Source organism: Nerophis lumbriciformis, linkage group LG36 (assembly GCF_033978685.3).
Source record: "Nerophis lumbriciformis linkage group LG36, RoL_Nlum_v2.1, whole genome shotgun sequence".
Taxonomy (NCBI): Eukaryota; Metazoa; Chordata; class Actinopteri; order Syngnathiformes; family Syngnathidae; genus Nerophis; species Nerophis lumbriciformis.
In genome coordinates this window covers 11782501-11806303 of record NC_084583.2, presented here as the reverse complement: position 1 = coordinate 11806303, position 23803 = coordinate 11782501, and the positions used below count along the sequence as shown (strand labels likewise).

General features: G+C 41.1%; 1 protein-coding gene across 1 annotated transcript in view; it reads right to left on the bottom strand.

Annotated features, from left to right (window-relative positions):
• Nucleotides 1-23803, bottom strand: part of LOC133576735 (F-box and WD repeat domain-containing 11-B) — a 58367-nt gene that overhangs the window by 12132 nt on the left and 22432 nt on the right. The window contains exons 2-9 of the mRNA XM_061930067.2: nt 19385-19453; nt 15430-15649; nt 15119-15305; nt 13415-13505; nt 12991-13128; nt 9311-9429; nt 5729-5978; nt 5429-5547 (exon numbers count right to left, since the gene is read on the bottom strand). Of these exons, the coding sequence (XP_061786051.1) occupies nt 5429-5547; nt 5729-5978; nt 9311-9429; nt 12991-13128; nt 13415-13505; nt 15119-15305; nt 15430-15649; nt 19385-19453 (1193 nt within the window). The remainder of the gene's footprint in view (nt 1-5428; nt 5548-5728; nt 5979-9310; nt 9430-12990; nt 13129-13414; nt 13506-15118; nt 15306-15429; nt 15650-19384; nt 19454-23803) is intronic.

Here is a 23803-nt window from a genome sequence, read left to right as displayed (position 1 = left end):
TTACCCATTCACACACACATTCACACACTGATGGAGGGAGCTGCCATGCAAGGCGCTAACCAGCACCCATCAGGAGCAAGGGTGAAGTGTCTTGCTCAGGACACAACGGACATGACGAGGTTGGTACTAGGTGGGGATTGAACCAGGGACCCTCGGGTCGCGCACGGCCATTCTCCCACTGCGCCACGCCGTCCCCAAGGTAAAGTTGATTTGATTTCTTTCCTTTATTAATCTAATTATTGTACACAACTGGCTGTTAAAGTAAAGGAGTTTTGAGTGCACCACAGGGGCTAGTGACTGTGTGTGTGCGTGATTGTAAGCCGGGCGGCTACAAATAAGGACAGTTAGCTATTTGTTGTTTTGACTTTGTTATTACCGTATTTTTCGGATTATAAATCGCTCCGGAGTTTAAGTCGCACCGGCCGAAAATGTATTATAAAGAAGGAAAAAACATATATAAGTCGCATTTTTGGGGGAAATTTACATGACCTCGTCCATGTTAATAATATGATCCGGTGTCACGTTGTGCTCACTTACATGCTTTTCAAAGAACTCGCGGAAACTGTCTACATTGGATTGGAAGTCTGCTGACAGTTTTTGGGACATGGTTGTCCTTGCTCTGATAGAGAGGCGATTGCGTTGCATGAAGCGGTAACACCAAGAAGGTCCTCCCGCAAAGTCATTTATATTCATCTCCTTGGCAACTACCTGGGCGTGGAGACGCAACTGTACGGTTGACAAGCCTCTCCCGGCAGCACCCATTTGTGAATTCGTTCCTCGAGCTGTGGCCACCTGGCTTTTAGCCCGCGATTAGCTTTTTTAGTTTTCTTCATTTCATTAAGAGTAGCCACCGCTTTTCGCCAGTCCTTTACAAGTTTCTAGCTTACTCCAAACTTTCTTTCTGCTGCTCGATTGCCGTTTTTTGCTGCATATTTCACTACTTCCAGCTTGTAACCTGCAGTATATGATTTCCTTTTCGGTGCCATTTTTGTTCAGCCCTTCTCAGTTTTTATAAGTTACCGCCAATGTTGAAATGATCAATTTTTATTAGGTACGGAAGTAGCAGGTAGTATCTTTTTTTTCCACAATGCACTTCTGCCATGACCCACCCCCGCCAAATTTTTATTGGTTGACGTGTGTGTGTGACGATTGCTGATATACGCCTAGTCCAGGGGTCGGCAACCTGCGGCTCCGGAGCCGCATGCGGCTCTTTGATCACTCTGATGCGGCTCAGCTGCATACTTGCCAACCCGGGAGACTTCCGGATTTCAGTGCCTCTCGCAGAAAACTCCCGGGATTAACATACTTCGATTTTCTCCCTTACAATAATAATAGAGGCGTGCCATGATGGTACACCATTTGGCACCCTCTACAATCTGTATCAACAGCGTGCCAGCCCAGCCTCTAGTTATATGCATCTGCTGCTTGCACATGTAAGTGACAGCAAGGCATACTTGGTCAACAGCCACACAGGTTACACTGACGGTGGCCATATAAAACAACTTTAACACTCTTACTAATAATACACCACACTTTGAACCAAAACCAAACAAGAATGACAAACACATTTCGGGAGAACATCTGCACCTTAACACAACAGAACAAATACCCAGAATCCCATGCAGCCCTGACTCTTCCGGGCTACATTATACACCCCTGCTACCACCAAACCCCCCCCCCCCCTCTGTGCGTCGGTTGAGGTGGGCGGGGTTTGGTAGCGGGGGTGTGTAATGTAGCCCGGAAGAGTTAGGGCTGCATGGGATTCTGGGTATTTGTTCTGTTGTGTTTATGTTGTGTTACGGTGCAGATGTTCTCTCGAAATGTGTTTGTCATTCTTGTTTGGTGTGGGTTCACAGTGTGGCGCATTATTAGTAATGATAAATGATAAATGGGTTGTACTTGTATAGCGCTTTTCTACCTTCAAGGTACTCAAAGCGCTTTTGACACTACTTCCACATTTACCCATTCACACACACATTCACACACTGATGGAGGGAGCTGCCATGCAAGGCGCTAACCAGCACCCATCAGGAGCAAGGGTGAAGTGTCTTGCTCAGGACACAACGGACATGACGAGGTTGGTACTAGGTGGGGATTGAACCAGGGACCCTTGGGTTGCGCACGGCCACTCTCCCACTGCACCACGCAGAGTGTTAAAGTTTTTTATACCGCCACCGTCAGTGTAACCTGTGTGGTTGTTGACCAAGTATGCCTTGCTGTCACTTATGTGAGCAAGCAGAAGCCCCATACAACGTGTGGCTGGGCCGGTACGCTGGTTGTAGTGGGCGCTAGATGTTGTAACATCACGGCATGTTCGAGACAATAGTTGCCCTGTAATTCGTTGTCTGCCGGAAAAACCGGGAGGGTTGACAAGTATGACGCTGTCAAGCGCCATTCATATAAAACCCGCGGGCCGCACTAACATTCAATTTTTATATTAAGGTGTGGGCCGTGTGTCTGAGACCCTTGGTTTATACATAACACAAAGCAAAAAGAAAACTTTGTATGCAGTGTTATTTCATTTTAAATTTCAAAAGATTATTTTGGCTCCCATTGTTTTCTTTAATTTGTGAAACTGGTCAAAATGGCTCTTTGACTGGTAAAGGTTGCCGACCCCTGGCCGAGTCTCTTACTTGAATGAGATAAATAATATTATTTGAGATTTTACGGTAATGTGTTAATAATTTCACACATAAGTCGCTCTATAGTATAAGTCGCACACCTGGCCAAACTATGAATATAATCGGAAAAATACGGTAAAAAGACATTTCACCCCATTATCCCTTTGTTGTTTGTTTCATATACAGCACTTTTTATTGTGCTCAAATTGTAGAGAATCTAACTAAACTATGGACTTTTGTCAAGGCTGGAACCCAACCTACTCAGTGGCCTAGTGGTTAGAGTGTCCGCCCTGAGATCGGTAGGTTGTGAGTTCAAACCACGGCCGAGTCATACCAAAGACTATAAAAATGGGACCCATTACCTCCCTGCTTGGCACTCAGCATCAAGGGTTGGAATTGGGGGTTAAATCACCAAAAATGATTCCCGAGCGTGGCCAATGCTGCTGCCCACAGCTCCCCTCACCTCCCAGGGGGTGATCAAGGGTGACATGCAGATAATAATTTTGCCACACCTAGTGTGTGTGTGTGACAATCATTGGTACTAGGGTTGTCCCGATCCGATATTTGGATCGGATCGGCCGCCAATATTTGCCAAAAAATGCGTATCGGCAAGGCATGGGAAAATGCCGATCCAGATGCATTGAAAAAAAAATTCTGGTCCGTGTTTTCAAACGCACCGATTTAAATAATACATTCCACTTTTCTACTGCGTCCTCATTTCCGCTCCGCATTTTCCAGCACACCTTCAACACATCCACAGGTCTGTGTCCTAACCGTCCTAATCGGAAGCGGATGCCGGTTCATGGTTCCGAAAGGCGAGCGGAAGTTACCGGTAAAAATGTCAGCTGTGTGGGATTGTTTTACCCTACAAAACGAAAAAGATGAAGAGGTGGAGTGCAAAACATGCCACAATAAAGTCAAGCGTGGTGGTAAAGTTGTAAGACATTTTAATACAACAAATCTGATCAAGCATTAAAGGGGAACATTATCACAATTTCAGAATGGTTAAAACCATTAAAAATCAGTTCCCAGTGGCTTATTACATTTTTCGAAGTTTTTTTCAAAATTTTACCCATCACGCAATATCCCTAAAAAAAGCTTCAAAGTGCCTGATTTTAACCATCGTTATATACACCCGTCCATTTTCCTGTGACGTCACATAGTGATGCCAACACAAACAAACATGGCGGAAAGAACAGCAAGATATAGCGACATTAGCTCGGATTCAGACTCGGATTTCAGCGGTTTAAGCGATTCAACAGATTACGCATGTATTGAAACGGATGGTTGTAGTGTGGAGGCAGGTAGCGAAAACGAAATTGAAGAAGAAACTGAAGCTATTGAGCCATATCGGTTTGAACCGTATGCAAGCGAAACCGACAAAAACGACACGACAGCCAGCGACACGGGAGAAAGCGAGGACAAATTCGGCGATCGCCTTCTAACCAACGATTGGTATGTGTTTGTTTGGCATTAAAGGAAACTAACAACTATGAACTAGGTTTACAGCATATGAAATACATTTGGCAACAACATGCACTTTGAGAGTGCAGACAGCCCAGTTTTCATCAATTAATATATTCTGTAGACATACCCTCATCCGCTCTCTTTTCCTGAAAGCTGATCTGTCCAGTTTAAGGGACGGTGTGAGCCAAGACATCCAGGGGGTTTAGCTCGCTCGTCTGCGGGAACAAACTGCCGCCATTGCTTTCCCTGCTACCGAGGTCCTTTGTCCCTGAATTGCTCACACACTCCGGCAGATTCAATGGGGGTCTGCGGCAGATTTCTTTGACTTTATCGTTGGAAATGCATCTGCTTTGAGTGTCGCAGGATATCCACACATTCTTGCCATCTCTGTCGTAGCATAGCTTTCGTCGGTAAAGTGTGCGGAACAAACGTCCAATTTCTTGCCACTTTCGCATCTTTGGGCCACTGGTGCAACTTGAATCCGTCCCTGTTTGTGTTGTTACACCCTCCGACAACACACCGACGAGGCATGATGTCTCCAAGGTACGGAAAACAGTCGAAAAAACGGAAAATAACAGAGCTGATTTGACTCGGTGTTTGAGAAAATGGCGGAATGCTTCCCGATGTGACGCCACGTTGTGACGTCATCGCTCCGAGAGCGAATATTAGAAAGGCGTTTAATTCGCCAAAATTCACCCATTTAGAGTTCGGAAATCGGTTAAAAAAAAATATGGTCTTTTTTCTGGTCATCAAGGTATATATTGACGCTTACATAGGTCTGGTGATAATGTTCCCCTTTAAACTTTAATACATGCTCGGATAGGCCAGTATCGGTATCGGATCGGAAGTGCAAAAACAACATCGGTATCGGATCGGAAGTGCAAAAACCTGGATCGGGACATCCCTAATTGGTACTTTAACTTTTAGTCATGTTCACATTGTTTCTTATGAAGTAATTTGCTTCAATATAACAGCTTTTCTATAACAAATCCTGTTCAAGAGCCAATTAAGTTTGTAAATCCAGCTTCCACTTTACAGACTTACTTGCTAACATTATATATTGCACTGGAGTAAGGGAATGTTCTTTGCTGTGGCATAAATGTGATTAATTGACCAAACATTTTGGTGGTAGTGAGACAGCAGTATTATACTCGAGTCTATTTTTTTCATATACTTCAGAGGTTTTGGACGGAACAACCTTCTGTGGGGAATCAGTTCAAAAGCGAGTCACATCCTCTGTTAACATAAGCGCCAGGATGTGCGGTAAAGTCTTCATCTCATCATAGATCATACGCCTTTGTGGAGGAAACAGGCCCGTTCGAGCGGCGTGTCAAACCTACCTAATTGTGTTATCAGATGAGCCGCTGACAACCAGTCTATCCCGATACTGTAGACAGGCGATGCCTCGCTTATGGCCGTTTAAAGTACGGACAAATTCACAGGTGCTGGTGCTCCATACCTGCACAAGAGCAACAGGACAACTTGTAAAATGACGACTGTCGTCCTTTAGAAGACATTACAGAGTGAGTTTCAGGTGTGGGAAAACCAGTTATGCATTGAAAGACAGGTCTGCACTTATGGACAAATGTAAAGATAAAAAGAAGCTTTATGTAATCGGTGTGATCTCAGTTTCCTGTTACCTTGATGGTGCGGTCCCCTGAGGCAGAGACAATATATTTGTCATCAAAATCGACCACGTTGACAGCAGCCCGGTGACCCACGAGGACGCGCCGTAAGCTGATGTCTGTTGGAGACGCCATGTCCCACACAGCAATCGAGCGGTCCTTGGAACACGTGACCATCAGGCCGTTGGCGAAACGTAAATGAAGCACGGCCTCGTTGTGGTGGATCAGCGTGTTCAGTACCTCGCCTGTCGTCACCTCCCACACCCTGTAAGCAGAAGGGAAGGGCGGTGGAACGCCGGAGCAAAGAGGAGAGATGGAGATGACAGGAAAGAGCGAGGTTTAGAGGTGAAAATGGCCAGGAAAGAAATTGAGAAGATCGAGAGGATGCAGGGGGAGGCGTGTGGATGGGGCAGCAGGAAAGAAAGTTGAATAAAAAAGTGAGTAACAGCAGCATAATTGAACATAGACATGAGAATATAACGCAAACTAGTATAAAACACGTAAACAGACAAGAAGAGCATGTGACTGTGCTGCATCTTAAGAACCAGGTGTGACTTGCAGAACACTATGGAAAAGCTCCTGGTAAGTTGATGCTAAATAGCTTAAGTCGCATTTTTTCTGGGCACCGCTCAAGAGATCACAGTTCAGGTGATACTCCATATTAGAATCAAGAATCAAGCTCTGAACTTGCATTTTGAAGGTCAAATTTACAGGTTTGTCCCAAGGCACAGATGTATTGTTCTATGAAGCCAGTAGCAACAAAATGGTACAATAATTAACTGGTTAAAAAAAATCAATTCATACCATTAATGTGACAGTTTATTGAATTAGTTGATAAATAAAGTAAATAAGCATCATTTTATGAATGCAATGTAAGGTTGCCCTCTTCTGGCCATCAAGAACAATGCAGGTTAGAGGCACCTATCATGGTCACAAATGGGCATCAGCATTGACAAATAAATTTAGTGTTGGGAATAATATATATATATATATATATATATATATATATATATATATATATATATATATATATACACAGTACAGGACAAACGTTTGGACATACCTTCTCATTCAATGGGTTTTCTTTATTTTCATGACTATTTACTTTGGAGATTGTCACTGAAGGCATCAAAACTATGAATGAACACGTGGAGTTATGTACTTAACAAAAGAAGGTGAAATAACTGAAAACACGTTTTATATTCTAGTTTCTTCAAAATAGCCACCCTTTGTTCTGATTACTGCTTTGCACACTATTTGCATTCTCTTAATGAGCTTCAAGAGGTACCGTAGTCATCCGAAATGGTTTTCACTTCGTAGGTGTCATAGTTTTGATGCCTTCAGTGACAATCTACTCATTGAATGAGGTGTGTCCAAACGTTTGACCTGTACTGTTTTATATATATATATATATATATATATATATACATACATACATACATACATACATATATATATATATATACACATACATATATATATATATATATACATATACATATATATATATATATATACACATACATATATATATATATATATATACATATACATATATATATATATGTATATATATATATACATATATATATATATATATACATATATATTTGTATACATATGTGTATATATATATATACATATATATATATATATATATATATATATATATATATATATATATATACACACATACGTATATATGCATTTGTAAATGTTATCATTTTTAACAGACTTAAACAGATGCAGTCTTTTATTTACCAAAATAAAACATCAAGTCTATCTAATAAAGTTAACACATCAAGAAAACAATAAGAACATTTTTCAGAGTATTTTATATATGTAGAACTTTTTCCTTTTTTCTCTGCTTCAGATAATATAAAATAAATAAAACAGACCGATCATTCACAGTACTCGCATACGTTCGTAATTGTGGTTTAGGGAACCGCTTTAACAAATAAATGTCTGAATTTTCAAAATTAGATGTTTAAACGTTTCCCACAGATCAGATGAACACGTACATTGATGTTTAACGTTATCTCCTGTTTTAAACCTTATTTAAAGATAGAACATGAAGTTATTTACCTACGAGTTTTTGTTTCATTTGGTCATTTAGGGGACGGCGTGGCGCAGTTGGGAGCGGGGCAGTGCCAGCAACCTGAGGGTTCCTGGTTCAATCCCCATCTACCAACCTCGTCACGTCCGTTGTGTCCTTGAGCAAGACACTTCACCCTTGCTCCTGATGGGTCGTGGTTAGGGCCTTGCATGGCAGCTCCCGCCATCCGTGTGTGAATGTGTGTGAATGGGTGAATGTGGAAATAGTGTCAAAGCGCTTTGAGTACCTTGAAGGTAGAAAAGCGCTATACAAGTATAACCCATTTACCATTAACATTTATTTAGTCCAGTGTGCAGAGAGTGCACCTTATTATGCGCATGGGCGATTACAACAACATTCTTTTCCATGTACAGTAAGTGTGCTCTATATCAGTGGTCCCCAACCTTTTTTGCACCACGGATCGGTTTATTGTCGGCAAATACTTTTCAGGGACCGGCTTTCCACTTGTGCCATATAAATACAGCAAAAATAAGTGCCTTAAAAATACAACTCATGATAACGTTGAATTAGTGGGAACCCTGGGCTTGTTTCTTTGCAATTGAGATCCCCAGCAGGTTACCATCAACCTGCTAGGGACTGCAGATGGAAATCAGCCTTTGGCTACAATCTGTCACATTTAAACTTTATATGTTCATTAATGTGCATTGAATCATGTCACAAAGTTAGAACAAATATAACAAATGGCATCTTCCTATGAGGAGTTTTATTGGGGTTAGGGTTAACCCTATAAACAAGCTTATTGGTGTGTCTAGTGGGACAGGAGAAAGTTAAGTATGAGTAAATGCAGTCGTTTATAATTTATTTAATGTTTTCTGCGGCTCGGTAGCAAATGCGTCACGGACCGGTACCGGTCCCCGGACCGGTGGTTGGGGACCACTGCTCTATATCACTATATTGATGCACAGATGTGTTATAATAGAATAAAATCAGCTTAATGTGGGTCAACACACACCAGGAAATGACGCTATTTTCGCCATAGCTAGTGTAATAGATAGATGCGTCACGCAAAAAAAAGCATGGTCTTCCATACGCTAAAACAAGACAACATTCAAACTTATACAAACCATAAACACACTTATTTAAGTTTGTGATGATGGGAAATAATTCATCTTATTCCCACTATTTTACATCACTGTCCGAGTCTCGTGACAGAGTGATACCTCCTTTTTTTTTACCATGGCTACATACTATCTTTGTGTCACATGGCAGTACCGTCGTTGCTCTCAGTCAAGCAACTCGTGGGCATACGGAGATTGCAACATTAGAGATAGAGAAATGTAACGCTGAATATGACTAATCGCAAATACAGCGATAATTTGATACCACTATATCACATATTTGAACATAAGCATTCATATGACGCCAATGAGTTGCTTACTGTGTACAGTAAATACGGTAAATAATCTTGCTTGTGAATGCCCACATACCGAGCAGCTTGAAAAGGATGCATGCTTGTTATATGCGACAAGATGTGTTCATACCTAACAGTTGAGTCAGAGGACCCAGTGACGATGACCCTCTCATCATACTGGAGGCACAACACTGAACCTGTGTGACCAGTCAGTATTTTCAGACACTCCAGTGACTGTTTATCCCATATCTGTAGGTACACAGAGAAACAATAACACAGAGGACACACAAGGAGAAGAGTAAATTAGTGATTTTGGATTGGGTGCAGATTTAGGTCACGCAAAGAAAGGCCATTTGTCATTGCGATGCTCGTGTTCTGTTCACGCCCCATTTCCCCGCTGCTGAGGCGAGCTGTACGTGTGCGGTTGCAGCGCAATTTAGTGCGTCCCTGGGCGCACGCCAGCCTCCTGCAGAACAATAAGATGACAAATCCACTTCGTTCCTTCCATCCTCCCCTGCTCTTCTTCATCTTCTCTTCCTCTTCTCCCAGGCCGGGCAGATAAGTGGGACACAAACCACCACTGGAGTTGAGCCCTTTTAGCCAATAATTGACTTGTTTGCTTTTTCACCGTCTGCTGGTTAAGGCCAACGGCAGGAAGATGATGATGCGTATCGAGCCAAATGAAAGGGTACTCTCATAAATATCCAGTTATAGTAGAAAATAACCACATGCACATTTATGTAGACTTCAATATGAACGCGTGGGGTTGTCTCTTCTCATGATGCAGCACGCACTCGTCAGATCAATGCTAATTACAACATGCCAGTTGAGGCCATTTGGAGGGACGAAAATGTGCCAACAGTAAAGTTTCACTTCCTCATCCACAGAGGAAAACAAACCTTAAAGTCCAATGTGACATTAGATGCTATCAGTACGCGCTGTGACATACCCCCAGAGTAAATTAGGGGACTTTGTCGTCCTTGAAGTACATTTTTGCTCCATTTTTGGCCATACTGTGGTTCTGTTCATCCGAATGGAATATTTTTCCCTAAGAGGGTTTTGTTTCATGTTTAATTTTAATATATTCATCTCAAATACTTTCAGAGATACACTGGGAAATAATTTTAGCCGAATAGAGGTGCAAAACGATGAACATGTCTTTAGAGAATTAAAAAGGCTGTTTGCAATGCTTTTTAAACCCCCAAAAATATAAGAACACCATTGGCTAGGTTTTGTTATTCTTACTAGTTTAACAAAACATTTGTTTTCAAATTGTCTATATTTTTCACAAATACTAAGTTTATGTAGTAAACATTTTTGCCCGCCCGAAAGAAAATGATTGGTATTTACGGCTGTCACTCACCCTGTCACGTAAACATGTGCACTCATATAAAAGCAGTCCAAGAGAAGCAACAAAATATTTGCAGTTATGTTGTTATACCTTATACGTTCAATGACAGGTGACCAAAAACTATCTAAATCGCTATTATTAGCTAACAACGCCCGAGGCTAATGCGCGTGCATGTGATACGTACACACCTGGTGTACGTCATTACATCCTAGAAGCTGTAAAAGGGCGGGTTATACTACATAATACACATAGGAAAGTTAGCGCCCTCTCGGCTTCTGTGTAAATGTGTAAAAAACATTTTGGATTCATATTTTCTACCTACTCAGTGGCCTTGTGGGTAGTGTCCGCCCTGAGATTGGTAGGTTGTGAGTTCAAACCCTGGCCGAGTCATACCAAAGACTAAAAAAAACGGGACCCACTACCTCAGCATCAAGGGTTGGATTTGGGGGTTAAATCACCAAAAATGATTCCCGGGCGTGGCCACTGCTGCTGCCCACTGCTCCACTCACCTCCCAGGGGGTGAAAAAGGGATGCAGAGGACACATTTCACCACACCTAGTGTGTGTGTGACAAGCATTGGTACCTTAACTTTAACTACTTTTTTGCTCAAATCTCTTGATCCAACTCCAGTCCTAAATAAAAATACACATTTCATGTTTTTTTTCTCCTTATTTTAACACTTTGAAGGCTCATTTAATTAATAATGATTATTAAAGGGGAACATTACCACCAGACCTATGTAATCGTCAATATATACCTTGATGTTGCAGAAAAAAGACCATATATTTTTTTAACCGATTTCCGAACTCTAAATGGGTGAATTTTGGCGAATTAAACGCCTTTCTAATATTCGCTCTCGGAGCGATGACGTCACAACGTGATGTCACATCGGGAAGCAATCCGCCATTTTCTCAAACACCGGGTCAAATCAGCTCTGTTATTTTCCGTTTTTTCGACTGTTTTCCGTACCTTGGAGACATCATGCCTCGTCGGTGTGTTGTCAGAGGGTGTAACAACACGAACAGGGACGGATTCAAGTTGCAAAGATGCGAAAGTGGCAAGAAATTGGACGTTTGTTCCGCACACTTTACCGACGAAAGTTATGCTACGACAGAGATGGCAAGAATGTGTGGATATCCTGCGACATTCAAAGCAGATGCATTTCCAACGATAAAGTCAAAGAACTCTGCCGCCAGACCCCCATTGAATCTGCCGGAGTGTGTGAGCAATTCAGGGACAAAGGACCTCGGTAGCACGGCAAGCAATGGCGGCAGTTTGTTCCCGCAGACGAGCGAGCTAAACCCCCTGGATGTCTTGGCTCACACCGTCCCTTATGCCACCGAAGATGATCAAGAGAAGAATATCGACCCTAGCTTCCCTGGCCTGCTCACATCAACTCCAAAACTGGACAGATCAGCTTTCAGGAAAAGAGAGCGGATGAGGGTATGTCTACAGAATATATTAATTGATGAAAATTGGGCTGTCTGCACTCTCAAAGTGCATGTTGTTGCCAAATGTATTTCATATGCTGTAAACCTAGTTCATAGTTGTTAGTTTCCTTTAATGCCAAACAAACACATACCAATCGTTGGTTAGAAGGCGATCACCGAATTCGTCCTCGCTTTCTCCCGTGTCGCTGGCTATCGTGACGTTTTCGTCGGTTTCGCTTGCATACGGTTCAAACCGATATGGCTCAATAGCTTCAGTTTCTTCTTCAATTTCGTTTTCGCTACCTGCCTCCACACTACAACCATCCGTTTCAATACATGCGTAATCTGTTGAATCGCTTAAACCGCTGAAATCCGAGTCTGAATCCGAGCTAATGTCGCTATAGCTTGCTGTTTTACGCGCCATGTTTGTTTGAGTTGGCATCACTATGTGACGTCACAGGAAAATGGACGGGTGTATATAACGATGGTTAAAATCAGGCACTTTGAAGCTTTTTTTAGGGATATTGCGTGATGGGTAAAATTTTGAAAAAAACTTCGAAAAATAAAATAAGCCACTGGGAACTGATTTTTAATGGTTTTAACCCTTCTGAAATTGTGATAATGTTCCCCTTTAAGGACTGATGTTGATTTGAGCAAAAAGCAGAAAAAACTTCCATGGAATGATTTGGTTGAGTTGTATGTGTTATTTAATGATTGATACAGGTTTGTGGGAGGAAATCAGCTGTCATTTTAAAGCTCTGCTTCTTCCTACTCCGTTGAAAATAAAAAAATGGAAATTGTGATGAATCATGTTGTATGCATGCATGTTCGAAATAAACTCAAACTCAATTCTATATTTTGGTTAACATTCACAACCAGGGGGACATTACATTGGGACATAAGAAAATGGAAAACAATTTTGTCAATCCAAACCTGCAAATTCTGTGATTTTGTATCAATAATGAAGCACCGTTGCAAATACAAACAACCTCAAGACTTTGACCATTGTAAAAACATACTGACACAAACCTTAATGGAATTGTCCCTAAGGCCACTGATGATCTTGTCGTCATCGTACTGGAGACAATAAACCCCTTTACTGTTTTCCGAGCGACACTGAATCCTCTGCAAATTGTGTCTGCCACATCGCCAGTTAGCCTCAATAGTCTGCAAGAAAAGGAAGTACAGCAATGAGAAAGACAACAATACAAAAAGCAGAAAACATATATTTTGGTCAGCAGATGTACATAAATATAGTATGTTAAAGGAAAATACAACTAATTGTCAAAAGATTGGGAAACGTTAAAGAGTTAAAACATTTTTGATGAACCAGTGTAATATCCATGACGTTGGTTGGTCTGTGATGTATCCTGTAAACTCCCTTGTAGATCGAGAAAATTGTTTCATACTTAAGAGTTACACAAAAGTTCACATTTGCTTTGGATTCTCTTACCTCTATGTCTTGGATGATTTTGGGATAAAGGGAGTGATAGTAAGAGTTGGGTGGAACTTCTGATGTGCGGTTTTTGAACAGATATTTCTCCCTGTAGGGAAAATAAAGATCAGTTGTATTTTGTTTCTTCGTAACCACATTCCACACTTAATGCTTGTACAGTATGGTCTTAAACATATCCAAACTTTTAATGTACAGTACAGGCCAAAAGTTTGGACAGACCTTATCATTTCAATGCGTTTTCTTTATTTTCATGACTATTTACATTGTAGATTGTCACTGAAGGCATCAAAACTATGACACCTGTGAAGTGAAAACCATTTCAGGTGACGGCCTCTTGAAGCTCATGGAGAGAATGCCAAGATGGTGCAACGCAGTAATCAGAGCAAAGGGTGGCTATTTTGAAGAAACTAGAATATAAAACATGTTTTCAGTTATTTCCCCTTTTTTGTTAAAGTACATAACTCCACGTGTTCATTCATAGTGTTGATGCCTTCAGTGACAATCTACAATGTAAATAGTCATGAAAATAAAGAAAACGCATTGAATGAAAAGTTGTGTCCAAACTTTTATATGATACAAACACTACAATATTTTTTAAGTACCGTATTTTCCGCACTATAAGCCGCACCTAAAAACCACAAATTTTCACAAAAGCTGACAGTGCGGCTTATAACCCGGTGCGCCTTATATATGGATTAATATAAATATTTATTTTCATAAAGTTTCGGTCTCGCAACTACGGTAAACAGCCGCCATCTTTTTTCCCCGTAGAAGAGGAAACGCTTCTTCTTCTATGGTAAGCAACCGCCAAGGTAAGCACCCGCCCCCATAGAAGAGGAAGCGCTTCTTCTTCTACTGTAAACAACCACCCGCCCCCATAGAAGAAGAAGCCCCCGGATATTGCGTTTCATTTCATTTGTGTGTTTACATCTGTAAAGACCACAAAATGGCTCCTACTAAGCGACAAGCGTATACGCAGAATTTAAACTTAAGGCAATATTTAACCAAAGAACTCCAACCGCTCGATATTGGTGTCAACAGGGCATTTAAAGCACGACTGCGAACGGCGTGGGAACAATGGATGACCGAAGGCGAACACACCTTCACTAAGACAGGGAGACAGCGCCGGACGACATACGCCAACATCTGCCAGTGGATCGTAAATGCCTGGGCGGATATTTCGGTCACAACTGTGGTCCGAGCTTTCCGGAAGGCAGGATTCACAGAACTGCGACGAGACGGAGCCGGCCATTTTGGATCCCGTATTCGCCCAACTTTTTAATTCGGACACCGAAGGTGAAGAATTCGAGGGATTTATGAATGAAGAATAACTTCAGAAAGTGAGCGTTATGTTTATTTTGTGTGTTGTGACATTAACGTTCGAGCAACATTAAGTTATTGATGCTTATTGATTGCACATTTGCACATTACCGTACATTTTGGGAGTGAACAGAGTTGTTAGAACGCTGGTTTTTAATACCGTATATTATTAAAGTTTGACTGACCTATCTGACTGTTTTTTTGACATTCCCTTTAGCGCAGTTAGATGCGGCTTATAACACGGGGCGGCTTATAGGTGGACAAAGTTTTGAAATATGCCGTTCATTGAAGGCGCGGCTTATAACCCAGGGCGGCTTATGGTGCGGAAAATACGGTAGGCTTTAAAAATACAGTATAAGCTAACTGTGTGCCCATTCTTACCACTGGTGTCTTTCGGAGAGCCCTTTCCACAGCGGGTCAGTGCGGACCATACGTTCTATGAGCTTTTTCCACAGCATACCCTCGGAGATGACCCTCTGCCACTCCTTACACACCAGCTCAGCCGCACAAAGCGAACGTGCATCCAGGAAAGACAAAATGTTCTCTGCTATGTGATCTAAGCCTTGAGCTGGAAAAGACAGGACAAATGTATCACATACATGACGTAACACAACGCTTATGAAATGTGATCAGGATTCAATCCAATTCACGTTGGAATATGTTCACAGGATATTCCTGTTAGCTGTACGTACCTGGTAGCGCTGTGATGAAGTCCCTCTGCAGCATGGGTTTGAGGTAGGAGTTAATGTGGCCGTGCTGGTAGTGGCACATTCGGGATATCAGACGCTCAACAAATTCCACTTGGTCGGCCTCCGACCACTGGTCGAACAGGGCAATGCAGTGTTCCTTCTCCTTCTCGTAGTTCCCTTCTGACGGGCGCTTACGGGACCCCACAACGGGACCATTACTAAGCTGTGAGGAGAACAAATCATTCAAGTTATAAGTGACTGTTACACTTAGGGAAATTGAGGCTCCAACAGCAGCAACATCATATTAGGGCTGGGCGATATATGGAATATACTCGATATATCGCGGGTTTGTCTGTGCGATATAGAAAATGACTATATCGTGATATTAGAGTATACGTTCTCACGCAGTTGCTTTTAGCTGCGGGCATTACACTACAGGCTCTTGTCACTCTTTCTTGTCTCTCCTTCTCAGAGAGATAAAACAAGCGCACCTTGTTACCAACGGCACATACCGTCGCGCGTGCAACGTCATACGCTCTCGCCGAGCAGAGAGGTAGCGGAATGGGTAACGTTAGCTGTGGTGCTAGCGGAGTGGTAATACGAGAGAAAGAAGTTGCGAATCTGGTAACAAATGAAAGAATAATTAATTCCCAAGAAAAACAGCACGGGGTCCATCGTCTGGCGGTGGTTTGGCTTCAAGCGGAAAGATGTTGAACAGACAACCGTAATATGTCACGAATGCGGCAAAAGCGTTGCTACAAAAAGTAGCATTATTGCTAATTTGTAGCATCATTTGAAAAGTCACCCGCTAGAGAATAAGGAGTGCTTTAAACTCTACATGTCAACATCTCCGGCCGGTGCCACACCCACAAAATACCAATATCAACACCATTTCCACATCAACACCGTATGAAAAAAATAGTCAACAACAGAAGGAGATAACGTCCGCAGGAACCTACCACAAAGCGAAGGACATACACTATTTGATTTCCTATTACGCAGCTCCTTTTTATTTGACACTTATTGAAATATATTGTGTGACATCATGCACAAAAGTGCACTTTATTTGTTTTAAACTATTGTAGTGGCGTTCTGTACAAAAAGTGCACTTTAATTTAGTGTTGTTTTGATATGTCATCTTAGTGACATCATGCACAAAAGTGCACTAATAGCTTGTTTTAAAATGTCTCTGACAATCTTGCACTTTCTGTTTTGGAAATGACATGAATGTTTGTGCCACTGCTTAATAACTGTTTAATAAATACACTTTTGCTCAATTGACTTACCGTATTTTTCGGACTATAAGTCGCAGTTTTTTTCATAGTTTGGCCGGGCTCCAGTGCAACTTATATATGTTTTTTTCCTTCTTTATTATGCATTTTCGGCAGGTGCGCTTATACTCCGGTGCGACTTATACTCTGAAAAATATGGTAGTTGTGATTTCCCTCTCTGCATGAAAGTTTAAAATGAGCATATATTAATTCAGTATGAAGAAGAATGTTTTAATGTAGACACATAGAATTATCATGCTGCTGTGATTATACGCATCAAGTGTTCATTCAAGGCTAAAGCAAAATATGGAGATATATATCGTGTATCGTGACATGGCCTAAAAATATCGAGATATTAATAAAAGGCCACATCGCCCAGCCCTACATCATATGCATGATACAGGACAGTAGCAATATACAGTATTTAGGCAAATGATAAAATATAATAAAGTATGAATAAAAATGTATGTTCAATACAAGCCAAGACAAAGTAATGTTATTGCTGGGATGTTACTGACGACAAATCCGGCTCACGTCCAATGAACTCTGGTGGTGGTGAAGCTCGCTCTGTTTTCAAGGGGTACTAGGTGCCATTTTAACCTGACTCTCGCCAGATCCTTGTAGTTCGCTGAGCTACACACAAGGATCCGGGCTCGAGGGCAATGCAGACTTGAGACATTGCTGCATTCTTTCAGTAAAAGTTCTCTAACTTTTCGCTCTGTCGTTATCCAATATGTCAACTGTTCTGTTTTGGATTTCCCAGCGTCGCTCTCATCGGGTTTGATTTCGATGTGAGTGGTTGAAGTAGCACGTCATTCAAGATAACAGACAAGTGGTTAATCCAATCACATACAATTATTTTTTTTACAAAGCCCCGCCTTCTGAAATACATCTACTAGTGACAAGTCCCAGATCCTTGTGTGAAGCTCAGCGAACTACAAGGATCTGGCGAGAGTCAGGTTAATGCCATTTAAAAAAATGCCCTACGCTTGTGCAGTTTTCTGCTGTGCGAACCGTTCAAATCACGGAAAGGATAAACGTTTCTTCAGAGTTCCTCGAGAAGTTATCAAAAAGGGTGGGAAAAGTGTAACATTTGTGGAAACGACAAAGAGAAAAAGGTGCAGCTCACACTCTACTCCAGAATAATGCGTGAGTTTGCAGTGACCACTTTGTTAAATGTTTGTTTGGTATACTTTTAACGGATATTATTTCCCATTTAAAAATGATCTTGATATTATTTGTATTTCTTAAAGGGGAACATTATCACCAGACCTATGTAAGCGTCAATATATACCTTGATGTTGCAGAAAAAAGACCATATATTTTTTTAACCGATTTCCGAACTCTAAATTGGTGAATTTTGGCGAATTAAACGCCTTTCTATAATTCGCTCTCGGAGCGATGACGTCACGTTAAGCAATCCGCCATTTTCTCAAACACCGAGTCAAATCAGCTCTGTTATTTTCCGTTTTTTCGACTGTTTTCCGTACCTTGGAGACATCATGCCTCGTCGGTGTGTTGTCGGAGGGTGGAACAACACGAACAGGGACAGATTCAAGTTGCACCAGTGGCCCAAAGATGCGAAAGTGGCAAGAAATTGGACGTTTGTTCCGCACACTTTACTGACGAAAGCTATGCTACGACAGAGATGGCAAGAATGTGTGGATATCCTGCGACACTCAAAGCAGATGCATTTCCAACGATAAAGTCAAAGAAATCTGCCGCCAGACCCCCATTGAATCTGCCGGAGTGTGTGAGCAATTCAGGGACAAAGGACCTCGGTAGCACGGCAAAGAATGGCGGCAGTTTGTTCCCGCAGACGAGCGAGCTAAACCCCCTGGATGTCTAGGCTCACACCGTCAAGAGAAGAATATCGACCCTAGCTTCCCTGGCCTGCTGACATGAGGGTATGTCTACAGAATATATTAATTGATGAAAATTGGGCTGTCTGCATTCTCAAAGTGCATGTTGTTGCCAAATGTATTTCATATGCTGTAAACCTAGTTCATAGTTGTTAGTTTCCTTTAATGCCAAACAAACACACACCAATCGTTGGTTAGAAGGCGATCGCCGAATTCGTCCTCGCTTTCTCCCGTGTCGCTGGCTGTCGTGTCGTTTTCGTCGGTTTCGCTTGCATACGGTTCAAACCGATATGACTCAATAGCTTCAGTTTCTTCTTCAATTTCGTTTTCGCTACCTGCCTCCACACTACAACCATCCGTTTCAATACATTCGTAATCTGTTGAATCGCTTAAGCCGCTGAAATCAGGGTCTGAATCCGAGCTAATGTCGCTATAGCTTGCTGTTCTTTCCGCCATGTTTGTTTGTGTTGGCTTCACTATGTGACGTCACAGGAAAATGGACGGGTGTTTATAACGATGGTTAAAATCAGGCACTTTGAAGCTTTTTTTAGGGATATTGCGTGATGGGTAAAATTTTGAAAAAAACTTCGAAAAATATAATAAGCCACTGGGAACTGATTTTTAATGGTTTTAACAATTCTGAAATTGTGATAATGTTCCCCTTTAAACTTGACATTACTCAGGTTATAGCTGAATGAAAACTTTAAAGTCCCCTAAAAAAATGCATCAAATTGTACACAATTCAAAAGCTCTGCATTGCCTCATAATCAAAATGGAAAAAAACAGGTAAATAAACGGATCACCACCAACTGACAACAAACATACCTTGAGAACTGTGTTCTTCTTTGGCGACAGGTCATCCACTAGGTTCTGCGAGTCCATCCCTGACGTGTTCTGTTTAAAAAGGACACAAACAAAGACAAAATGTGCAGTTTAAATGTGTCACTTTCTTCTTTTTTGCGCTGAGTTTATTAAAAGGCATTGTGTTGAGCCAGGACGGTGGTGTGGTTAGCGCTGGACAAAGAAAATGCCGCAAAAACAGCAAAGGAAGGGTAACTGTCATGACTTTTGAGGCTTGCGTGCACAAACACATGTACACACACGCGCACGCACCCACACAGAGGAGAAAAAACTGGTCAGTGAAACAAATGTATTATTTCTTGCCCGGTATGCAAGCTGCAAGAACAGGATAAGAACAGGAAATTAAACCACATCATCGTGGATGGCAAAGGCATCAGTTTGTTTGAAATTAAAATCAGATAATGGTCGATGTTATGAAAAAGAAGTGGTGTTCAGAAAATAGCTAGTAAAAACAATGTACATCAAAGATTGAAAAGGTTTACTGCACTTTACATATGGAGCAAGTGCAATGTACAGCTGTGGTACGCAATCTTTAAACCAGGAACCGAAGTGTTTAAATTGCGTCAAATGGAATTCATTCCTTTGTTCTGAAAGTAGCAAAGAACCGATAAACCAAACACTTTGACAATTTTCATTCCTACATATAATTGGAAGTAGGAATGTTATGAGATGGGGAAAAAAAACAAGCTTGCTTTGTTTTGTGACAATTAGAATGACTAAAATATTGTACAATGGAGGATTACACGTCCACAAAAGGTTTCCTGTTTTCTGCTATGAATGTTATTTAGCCTTGAGGTCACTGTATTTAAAAACTGAATGGTATTGAGAAGGTTGCAATCTGCCACTTCACACCCCGCAATCACAAATTAAACACTCAGATGCTTGCGGTGTAAGATTCCAGTGCTCTCATTCAACAATAAGCAACCTTAAAAGGGGTCATGTTCTGATTTTTTTCTACTTTCAAAACACTTCCTTGTGGTCTACATAACATGTAATGATGGTTCACCATTCTTTGGTCAAGATTTTGCATAGATGATGTTTTACAGACCATCTTCAAGCCGCTTTCTGATAGTTTCTTCAGGGTTCGCAGTTTTGTGGGCGGTCTTATTTACGTGCCTCCACTTTGACTGCGTCTTCTCCCTGCCAGTCATGTTGCAGTTATTAGCGCTTCCATATCTACTGACCGAAAGAAATGACAACAGCGGAGGATGCATGAGCATGTATGTACAAGCCTGCCTGCCGGCCTACAACAAAAGAGTAGAGAAAAAAAAGAGCTAATTGACTACAGCATTGGAGTACAACAGCGGACTCGCGCAGACCTCATCTGGTAAAACGTTACCATATATGGAGATATCCGCTGACATCACCAATTGAAAAAAAAAATGTCACAAATTGGACCAATTCCAAATTGCTTCTTTGGAGGAAGTATGAAGGAAGGCAAGATTGTTTTATTAATATATCCATCCCTCCATGACTCGATCTTAAATGTTTTGGACTTATGCAGATCCCAAATACACAAAAACACATTGGTTTTGCCTAATACTGTAGGTCCTCTTTAATGTTTTATGCTAAGTGATATCACAATGTTTACAAAAGCTGCATGTCTGTGTAGGAAAAAATACAAGAATAAAGTAGGACTATCAAAGTTGACACGTTAACAGTGTTTTTCAACCACAGTGTGCCGTGAGATATTGTCTGGTGTGCCGTGGGAAATTATGCAACTTCACCTAATTGGTCCAAAAAATATTTTTTGCAAATCAATAATTATAATAATGTGCCATTGTCTAGTGTAGTGTTTTTCAACCTTTTTTGGTATGTAAAAGGTATGTCACACTTAAACCAAAAATTAACAAACCGCAAGTCCCGCTAGGAAAAGGCACTGAAGCATAGGGATGGCTATGCAAAACAAAAGTAAAACTGAACTGGCTACAAAAGTAAACAAAAACAGAATGCTGAACGACAGCAAAAACTTACAGCGTGTGGAGCGGAGACGGCGTCCACAAAGTACATCCGTACATGACATGACAATCAACAGTGTCCCCACAAAGAAGCACAGCCTACGCACAACTTAAATTGTCTTGATTGCGAAAACAAAGCAGGTGTGGGCATTAGAACTCAAAGGAAGGCGTGACGCTGCTACAGGAGAACACCAACAAAACAGGAAGGGTCACCAAAATAACAGCGCAAGACAGAAACTAAAGCACTACACACAGGAAACAACAACAAACTCAAAATAAGGCATGACAACCTGGTGGAGCTTCATTTTTTTATCTTTTCCGCTGGAAAAAAATGTGCCTTGGCTCAAAAAAGGTTGAAAAACACTGCGTTAACACATGCGATCAATCACAAAAATCATATAAAAACACTAATTAATCAGTTTGTTTTGAGCACATATGCTCCTTTACCCTGCGGATGGTCACATGAAACGCTGTACGGTCAGTGATCAGAGATGAGTGAGAAATGGCTGCAGGATTTGATTACTTTAGTCATCAAACAAGATATTAACTTGTTGTATTAATCAACTGGTTGGATGACACACACATTATAAAGACTCATTGCATATTTTAGGGAAAATGGTTTAAATTAAAAACAAAGCATTTTCTGCTTCCCATAACCTTCATTCTTTTTTTCTAATAAATCATCAACATTAAAATTTCACTTTGAACATGTTTGCATTAGTACTAATAAAGAAATAAAATAAATTTTTGGTGTTTGCCCCCACTCACTGCTCTAATGCAGCGGACGTGCGGAAACTGTGCCTGTGTATTTAAAGTTCCAGTATGTGGTCCAGATTAATAAATGCCACTCAAATGACTAATCGAAGCAACAGAATATGAATCCAGGTATTTTTTTTCTAATTGACTAAATCGATTTAATCAATTAATCGTTGCAACCTATAGCGAAAAGACCCTGACTGGTGTGCTTGCTGGCAAATTTCCCTTCAATACACCCTGAGGGGATTTCAGCTAACACTATTACCATGATTTCAGCAAATAAAGGAAGTGCATTTAAGGAGAATACTTAAAAGTTGTTTGTGTATGACATTCTGACAAAAAAAATCCCATTTGTGTCAAAATATTGTGATTTTTTTTTAAGTTAATTGAAGTCATACAAGAAAAGTAATTGACTAAATATGCTGTGTGATTAATTTGATTTGTATTTTTTATAACCGTTTGACAGCACTACAATAAAGACTTGTATGGGAATAATAAATGTATTCACAGAATAAATGGAGACCTCTGATCATTTTTAAGTTTTAGTTCCAAGTCAAAACAACTGAATATTCTGTTTAAGTTAGACTTGCTTCCTGTTTTTGTGCAAGATGGGAATTTTAAAAAATTTCCCTGAATGCCTGTGGAACAAAATGTCAACCAATGGATTTATGTTTTTGTTTTTTAAACACCATTTTCAAAGAAAGTGGGGAATCACTCTGTTATGTCTGGTTGCTGTTCTGAACTCCTGCTTCAGCCATACTAAGCAGAATAACGCCTATGTGGATGTAGCACTTCTTCCCATTGTTCTTCTTCAGACAGACAACTAGTTGCGGTTAAAAAAAATAATGCCTCTGGTTGTTACCACAGTCTCAAATGATTCAAGATACAACTACAGCAACAATTAAGCCATTCCCTGTGGTGAATACCTGCACGTAGGCATAGGACAATAGTCAATAAGTTAGTTAAAGGGGAACATTATCACCAGACCTATGTGAGCGTCAATATATACCTTGATGTTGCAGAAAAAAGACCATATATTTTTTTAACCGATTTCCAAACTCTAAATGGGTGAATTTTGGCGAATTAAACGCCTTTCTATTATTCGCTCTCGGAGAAGCAATCCGCCATTTTCTCAAACACATTACAAACACCGAATCAAATCAGCTCTGTTATTTTCCGTTTTTTCGACTGTTTTCCGTAGCTTGGAGACATCATGCCTCGTCGGTGTGTTGTCGGAGGGTGTAACAACACGAACAGGGACGGATTCAAGTTGCACCAGTGGCCCAAAGATGCAAAAGTGGCAAGAAATTGGACGAAATTTGTTCAAAATACGAGGGTGTGGGGAAAGCCGACGAAATGGTCAGTCGTTTGTTCCGCACACTTTACCGACGAAAGCTATGCTACGACAGAGATGGCAAGAATGTGTGGATATCCTGCGACACTCAAAGCAGATGCATTTCCAACGATAAAGTCAAAGAAATCTGCCGCCAGACCCCCATTGAATCTGCCGGAGTGTGTGAGCCATTCAGGGACAAAGGACTTCGGTAGCACGGCAAGCAATGGCAGCAGTTTGTTCCCGCAGACGAGCGAGCTAAACCCCCTGGATGTCTTGGCTCACACCGCTTCTACCGTCCCTTATGCCACCGAAGATGATCAAAAAAAGAATATC